This window comes from Trachymyrmex septentrionalis, unplaced genomic scaffold (genome assembly GCF_001594115.1).
Source record: "Trachymyrmex septentrionalis isolate Tsep2-gDNA-1 unplaced genomic scaffold, Tsep1.0 scaffold95, whole genome shotgun sequence".
Lineage (NCBI taxonomy): Eukaryota > Metazoa > Arthropoda > Insecta > Hymenoptera > Formicidae > Trachymyrmex > Trachymyrmex septentrionalis.
The window spans coordinates 1537-10405 of record NW_017306139.1 but is presented as its reverse complement, the minus strand read 5'-3'; the positions used below and the strand labels follow the sequence as shown (position 1 = coordinate 10405).

Below are 8869 nucleotides of genomic sequence, written 5' to 3'. Positions count from 1 at the left end.
CATTCGTGAATGAATATTTCTGAAAATCTGAATTCTTTTCTATCCATTCTTGTTTGCTGAATAATTACATCAAAGTAACTATTATACAACATTCTAATTGCAATGCTATATTTAATTAAAAATACATACATCTAAGACGAAGATGTCATCATCAATTGGAAAAATAAAGCTTTCTTTCCCTTTAGCCCAATCCCAAATAGAAATCTCATTATTAATGGCATACATTAATAAATTTCCTTTGTGATTGAAATTTAAAATATCTATTATTTTATCATCCTATAAATAATAATCAAATGTCAATGCATACCATTAAATAATGATATGAGAAAAGCTTAGTAATACTTTCAATACAATGTCTAAATCTAGCTAATTCAATGTATAATATTTAGAAGGTAAATAATTTACCAATGCGCATGGATAAAGTTTATACATAAGTTGGAACCGCTCTACTGCATATAAAGAACTATAGAACCGTCTTTTGAATAATGGATTGCTACCTATTTGGCGATTTATCACTTCCGGTACAATATGCCAATTAGAAGATTTTTCCCTTAATTTTAAATAAGGTACTTTTTTATTGGTCTCATCTTCATCTTTAGTTTCTTCTTGTTTCTCACTAGTATTGCACACACTTTCATTTAATTTTTGTCGCTTACTCAAACTTTCGTCCGATTTTTCTATTGATGTATCGCTACTGGTTTGTCCTTGACATTTCGAGATACTTCTTTTGTTTTTATTTTGTTCTGTGTGCAATCTGCTTGCATCGTCAGTATAAGAAAGAGATGAACTATTATCTTGTGAGGTAGTAGCTTGTGCTAAATCGACCAAATTTTGATCGGTATCATCCGGTACTTCACTTTCAAAGTTCATTTTATAAAAAATTTTTTTTGTTTGTCCAAACTGAGTTTGTTTCATGAAAATACACAATTTGCATCAAAAACTTAATTATATGTTCTAAAAATATATTAATTCCCAAAAATTAATAAATTTTTATTACATATTATATTACATATACATATAAAATAAAGTATTAATAAAACATGCATATATTTGAGTGAATTATAAAAAATTTTGAAAAATGATTTTTGATTGTCTAAAATCAATACTCATACCTTTTGTTCTTGATTAAGAATATGTCAATAATGAAAGAAATATCTTTAGCACAGTTTCATTTTCTTATAATTATACAAATTGGTGCAAATAATATAGGTGAAATACAAAACTAATTTATTTCAACAAACTTAACAAATCGAGATCTTTTATTGACAAGCTTTATTTTGCTAATTTGACATTTCTGAAAGACAATACGTTTTTATTATCATAACTTTACAATGTTAAAAATAAATTTAACATAAACTTATTTTCTCGAGATTATTTCTTGTGAATTTTTATATCGTCTTTGACGTTTCAAGGAGATAAAACATTTTTATTAACTCCAAAAATCAAAACTAAAAATACAATTAATGTAAAGCTATAAATGCTGTGAAGCATTCTTCGATTAGATATTTAGTAAAATTTGAGTTGTTGAAAATTTAAATGATCGAATGTAGGATTAGGAAAAAAGTATATCTGGACGATTTTCATTGACAATACAATCACCTCTAATTTCCCTGTATGGCCGTACTCTATTTTTACAAAAGCATAATTCACAATTTCTCTGTTGTGTCAAACTCGATATGGGAGTTTAATAAAAGAAATGATGGTAATAAAAAATTACTGCGTTCAGTGAAACGTTTAATTTACAAGTTAAAAATTTTCTTTGCGCTGATTGGATCTTACTTCTAGATCTATAATAGTGTTTCGTCAAAAGTCCTTCTTTTTCTATTTTTTCTTTTGATTGGCGCTGGTCTCCGCCGTTGAGATAAAAAAAAAATCGCGAAAACAGAGTATGCGACATATTTATAAATTTTTATATTCAACAAGTCCAATAATTTATAATAAAGGTTTGAAGTCTTACGAAACTGATCAATTACAATCGAATGCGAGAAGAATAATTATGATTCGTCCATTTCTTATAGCTTAATGTTAAAAAGATCTATTGTATCTTTAACTCTGCACTGTAACGAAGCTGTCGAATTGGAGACGGAACGATGTACCAACTTAATTACTGATTGACAATTTATTATTTTTGTAAAGAAACATATACGAAAAATTGGGAAAGTACTGTAGCATACGTAACGTTTCTTTTCAAAAATTGAGACCTGTTATATCTTGAAACGTTCACGTAAAAATCACAAAGTGCATAAATATTTACATCTCAGCAAATGAGAATGGATTGAAATCAATTGAGATGGATTCATGTTGTTAGAAATATTGAGTCACGAATGTTAAAATGAGTATTTTTTAATCCTGAATGCATTTATAATTTATTTATAGGAATTGCATGGAACATATATCTTTATGCCTTCTAATCTAAAAATAATATTATCTTTTCCTGTGCATTGTGAATACTGTTAAATTAAAAATTATAGAATATATTTCACTACATGATGTAATACAGTAAAATTTTTTACAATTGAAACAATTAATATAAAAAAATGCAATAAGTTATATACGACTTACGACATTAATTAAACATTAATAGACCAAAAATGGAACATACGAGTAGAAGTGCGGCAACTAAAGCCCAAATATATCTATTATTTAGTGATTTATGTTTCAATTTCTAATTAATTAATTGGTTATAATTTTGATTGTGCATCAATTATCACTCTGAATTCAGATTTGCCATTTTTCATTTTCAATATAAAAAGATACGTTTCATACGTTACGCACGTGTAACTCTCATAGCAATATTAAATCGCATTAATTTAAACAACAATTTTAAGATAAAAAACGTATTCTATTCAACGTCTCCGCTTTCGGATAGATTATTGTCGACAGAGTTGTTCGATTCAGAGTTACTGAAATTACCACCATCATCATCGATATGGATGTCATTGGTATCATTTCCTCGTAAAATTGAATTTGATTTGTAATGTAATGGGTACACACGAAAATGCTAGAAAAAACATGACAGTGTGTAGTCAATTTTATGTCTGTCTTTCTCTCTCTCTCTCTCTCTCTCTCTCTCTCTCTCTCTCTCTCTCTCTCTCTCTCTCTCTAAGTCTGAAGAAACTGACCAATTACAATCGAATGCAAAAACAATGATTATGATTCGCTTATTTCTTATAACTTAAAGTTTAAAAATTTATTGTAGGTCCGAGCTTTAATTTTACACACCAACAAAACTGTCAAATAGTAGACGGAACAATGTATCAACTTAATTGTTAATTGATAATTTGTTATTTTTGCAAAGAAACATGTATGAAAAACTAAGGAAGTATTATAGTCCATGTAACGTTTCCTTTCCAAGAATTAAAATCTGTTATATCTTAAAACGTTCAAGTAAAAATCGCAAAGTGCACAAATATTTACTTCTCAGCAAACGAGAATAAATTAAAATGGATTAAAATTTTTTTTTTTAAACTTGAAATTTTTTTTATCCAAATGCGTATTTTAAATACAAATACTTTATTGAATTTAATTGGATTCAATTGGATTCAATTAGATTCAATTATCATATACAATTGGATAGAAAAACTGCATTTTCTATTCAAAATTTTGAATTAATCAGTGTTCACAATGCACAGAAAAAGATAATATTATTTTTAGATTGAAAGGCATAAAGATATGCCCCTTCAATTCCTACAAATGTGAATAAAGATGCTTTCAGGATTTAAAAATATTCATTTAAACATTCGTAAATCAATATTTCTAACAATCTGAATCCATCTCAATTCATATCAATCCATTCTCGTTTGAGTACATTTCATTACATAATGTTATACAGTAAAATTTATTAATTGAACCAATTAATATAAAAACATGCAATAATTATATATGACTTACAATATTAATTAAATATTAAAAAACGAAAAATAAATTATAAGAGTAAAGCACGGTAACTAATGCGCGAATATATCCATTATTAAATGATTTATGTTTATATTTGTAATTAATTAATTGGTTGCAATTTTGATTGTGCATCAATTATCATTCTGCATTTAAATTTGCCATTTTTCCTTTTTAATAAAAAAAGTACGTTTCGTACGTTACACATGTAATTCTCATAGCAATATAAAACCGCATTATTTTAAATAACAATTTTAAGATAAAAACGTTTTCTATTCAACGTCGCCACTATCGGGTAGATTATCCTCCATGAAGTTGTTCAACCCGGAGTTACTACCATTATCACTGACATGAATGTCATTGGTATCATCTTGGCTTTCACTTGAAGTTGAATAGTAATGTGGTGGATCCGCATAAAAATGCTAGAAAAAACATGACAGTGTGTATAATCAATTTACTCTCTTTCTCCCTCTCTCTCTCTCTCTCTCTCTCTCTCTCTCTCTCTCTCTCTCTCTCTCTCTCTCTCTCTCTCTTTCTCTCTCTCTCTCATTCTCTCTGACAGATAATGTCTGCGCATCCAACAAACGAAAATGGATTAAAATGAAATAAATTCAGATTTTCAGATATATTAATTCACGAATGTTAAAATAAATGCTTTTCAATCCGAATGCATTGTTATTCATTTATAAGAATTGCATGGAGCATATCTGTACGCTTTTCAATCTATAAAAAATATTAGCTTAACAGTGAATACTATATAATTCAAATTTTTTAATAGAAAATGCAGTTTTTCTATCCAATTGCATTTTTCTATCCAATTAAATCTAATTAAATCCAATTAAATTCATAAATGATATTCGTTATTTAAAATACGCATTTAAATAGAAAATAATTTGAATCTATTTTAATCCATTTTCGTATTTTGGGTACAGTCAAATAATTAGTGAATGAAAATGTTATTTTCCTCCCCTCGTGTGAGACTTGACATACTTGTGAATAAAAGGACACGTATGAATCACACATTCATCAATGGGATTAGTCTACTGCGTACCACTGCTTTTATTAACAATGTGATTGCAAAAATTGTTTCTAAGATAACAAGAAAAATAAAAAAAACTGTGTAACAGAAAATAATATTTATATACGTACCTTCCCAACTGACCCCATTACTGAAAGTTCTCCTTTCGAAGACACCCACAGTTTAACGTTGTCATCAAATCCGCTTGTCGCAAGAATGGGAATATGCGGATGACTCTCCAAGCAAGCTACCTATAAATTAATTTTTAAATAGTCGCTATTTTCTCATTTATACTACAAATAAGAAAAATTTATTTATATTAAATTTATGAAATAGAAAAATTTACGAATTTTTTATCTCCTCTGATACATTGTATGACAGATTCCGAATTTTTTTCCCAACTAAATATATTATCAATGGATGTAGCTACAACATATTCACTTTTAGGTCCGAAAAAAGAACCTTCAAATACTGTAAAAAACCAACAAAAAACATGAGTAATTAGATAAATATTAGTAAATCGGAATTATTTAAAGCATTGCTTCTCTCACTATACTGACAATTTAAAAAAATGACTCTATTATCACCGAATCTTGTTTTTAAATACTATATCATAGTTTTTCTTTCTCTAAACGCGCATAAAAAAAACGTTTAAAAATTATACTGATTTACAGTAATCATGATAAAAAATAATGTAATCGTAAAACAATGTAATTTTATGTATAACCTACTTGATGATCTCACATCATTCTGATACATATGACCGTAATCTCCACGTGATGACCTTATTAATCTATTAAACAGGAATAAATGTTTGCAATTATATGAAGCGAGAATTTCTGTTCCGTTATAGTTATACTTAGCAGACGTTACAAATTCATTGCTCTAAAACATTTATGGTATATATTTAAGTAAATAAACATATGTAATAACAAATTATATTGCTTTTATTATAAACTTTTATAGTTATAGACTTAATACAAGATGACGTACTATATAATCAGGCCATAGTTTATAAAGCGGTTCTGAAACTTTTCGCCGATCATATGCCATAACATAAGAAGAGTGACCAGCAACGCAAAATTCATTACTATTTGAAGGATTAGAATCTATACTGTTTAATAGTACATTTGATGAATTTTCCTTAACTTGAACTAATCTATTAACGAAAATGATTATATAGGTTATAGAGAATTTAATTAAAAAAGGATTATAATAAGAAAAATAAAAATAAAACACTTTTATCATATATCTGAAACTCAAAATACATGTATATTAATTGACCCTAATTATAACCTGATCAGATTATCAGTTATTGAAATCCAATAATCTTGGGTAATTAATCACAATTTAAATCTTGATATAAAATATTAATACAGTAGGTAAACGCTGTAAGGTGTAAACATAAAACACAAAAAAATATAAAAATTTATATTTGAACATTTTAATTGCGATTACTCACTCTTTTGGTTTGCTTTCCCGGATATCTATGGATAACACTTTTGAGTCAAGCATTCCAGCTAAAAGAATTACATGAGGTGTTTCAGGATGCACAGACAATTTGTAAAACCCTCCATCCTGCATCAGCAATTTCATCGACATGTTGCTTTCAATTTCCAACAAACATATTCGATTATGTGTAGCAGAAAAAGCCACATAATTGTCCGACGGCAGCCACTTGGCCTAAACGCATATAATTATAAATTTGGAAAAGTGATTAAGGCATTCTAAAACATCCTTCACCGAAAAAGATTTTACTCATATATTTACTATATATTTAGTAAGCAGTATAGATTACGTATATTACATGTATGTTTCAAGTATAATGTTTCTTAAAGAAAACATTTTCAAATGTTTCTTAAAGAAAACATTTTCAAATGTATACTTAAAAAGAATTCTTTTATATACCTAGCAAACGAAATTGTATTAAAATGGATTGAAACTTTTTTCTATCCAAAGCTGTATTTTGAATAGCAAAAACTTTTTTTTGTATTTTAATGGATTCAATTGAATTCAATTAATTTTAGTTGGATACAATTGGATTAAGAAATTGCATTTTTTATTAAAAAATTTGAATTAAATAATATTTACAGAGCACAGAAAAAGCTAATATTATTTTTGAAATTAATGGCATAGAGATATTCTCCATGCAATTCCTATAAATGAATATAAATGCATTCAGTATTGTAAAGCATTCATTTTAACATTCGAGAATGAATATTTCTGAAAATCTGAATTCATTTCCATTCTTGTTTGCTGAATAATTACATCAAAGTAACTATTATACGACATTCTAATTGCAATGTTATATTTAATTAAAAATACATACATCTAAGACGAAGATGTCATCATCAATTGGAAAAATAAAGCTTTTTTTTCCTATAGCCCAATCCCAAATAGAAATCTCATTATAAGCGGCACACAATAATAAATTTCCTTTGTGATTGAAATTTAAAATATTTATGTTATTATGATCCTATAAATAGAAATCAAATGTAAATGTATATCAATAAATAATAATACAAAAATTGCTTAATGATACTTTCAATATAATGTATAACTCTAGCTTAGTTCAATGTATATTTAAAAGGAATAATTTACCAATAGATAAAGTTTATACATAAGTTGGAACTGCTCTACTGCATATGAAGAACTATGGAATCGTCTTTTGAATAATGGATTGCTACCTATTTGGCGATTTATCACTTCCGGTACAATATGCCAATTAGGAGATTTTTCCTTTAATTTTAAATAACCAGCTACTTTTTTATTGGTCTCATCTTCATCTTTATCTTTTTCTTGTTTCTCACTGGTATTGCACATACTTTCATTTAATTTTTGTCGCTTACTCAAACTTTCGTCCGATTTTTCTATTGATGTATCGCTACTGGTTTGTACTTGACATTTCGATATACTTCTTTTGATTTTATTATGTTCTGTGTGCAATCTGCTTGCATCGTCATTACAAGAAAGAAATGAACTATCATCTTGTGAGGTAGTAGCTTGTGATAAATCGACCAAATTTCGATTGGTATCATCCGATACTTCACTTTCAAGGTTCATTTTATAAAATTTTTTTTTGTTTATCTAAACAACAATTATTTCTACAAAATATACAATTTGCATCGAAAACTTAACTATTGTGTTCTAAAAATATATTAATTCTCAATAATTAATAAATTTTTTTTACATATTATATTACCTATACATAAATTAATTAAAGTATTATTAAAACATGCATATATTTGAATAAATTATAAAAAATCTAGAAAAATGATTTTTGATTTTCTAAAATCAATACTCATACCTTTTGTTCTTGATTAAGAATATGTCAATAATGAAAGAAATATCTTTAGCACAGTTTCATTTTCTTATAATTATACAAATTGGTGCAAATAATATAGGTGAAATACAAAACTAATTTATTTCAACAAACTTAACAAATCGAGATCTTTTATTGACAAGCTTTATTTTGCTAATTTGACATTTCTGAAAGACAACAAAACTTTCTTATTATCATAACTTTACAATGTCAAAACTAAATTTAACATAAACTATTTATTTTCTTTAGATTATTTCTTGTGAATTTTTATTTACGATTATTACGTTTCAAGGAGATAAAACATTTTTATTAATTCCAAAAAACAAAACTAAAAATACGATTAATGTAAAGCTACAAATGTTGAGAAGCATTCTTCGATTAGACAGTGGCAAAATTTAAATTATGATCGAATAGGATTAGGATAAAAGTATATCTGAACGATTCTCGTTGACAGGACACTCACCTCTACTTTCCCTGTATGGCCGTACTCTATTTTTACAAAAGCATAATTCACAATTTCTTTGTTGTGTCAAACTTGAAATGGGAGTTTAGGAAAAGAAATGATGATAATCAAAAATTAGTGCATTCAAACATTTAATTTACAAGTTAAAAATTTTCTTTGCTCTGATTGGATG

General features: G+C 27.0%; 2 protein-coding genes across 2 annotated transcripts in view; both read right to left on the bottom strand.

Moving 5' to 3' along the window:
• The window catches only part of LOC108756094 (DDB1- and CUL4-associated factor 8-like), a 3995-nt gene extending 3125 nt beyond the window's left edge, over window positions 1-870 (bottom strand). Inside the window, exons 1-2 of the mRNA XM_018499672.1 lie at window positions 406-870; window positions 130-276 (exon numbers count right to left, since the gene is read on the bottom strand). Of these exons, the coding sequence (XP_018355174.1) occupies window positions 130-276; window positions 406-870 (612 nt within the window). The remainder of the gene's footprint in view (window positions 1-129; window positions 277-405) is intronic.
• Window positions 871-4166: 3296 nt separating this feature from the next.
• LOC108756093 (DDB1- and CUL4-associated factor 8-like) lies at window positions 4167-7807 on the bottom strand. Its single transcript, XM_018499670.1, has 8 exons — window positions 7514-7807; window positions 7242-7388; window positions 6375-6595; window positions 5894-6071; window positions 5644-5797; window positions 5259-5383; window positions 5044-5163; window positions 4167-4316 (listed from the first exon to the last, which is right to left on the bottom strand). The coding sequence occupies exons 1-8, from the start codon at window positions 7733-7735 to the stop codon at window positions 4167-4169; spliced, it is 1317 nt and encodes a 438-aa protein (XP_018355172.1). The 5' UTR covers window positions 7736-7807.
• Window positions 7808-8869: the final 1062 nt, after the last annotated feature.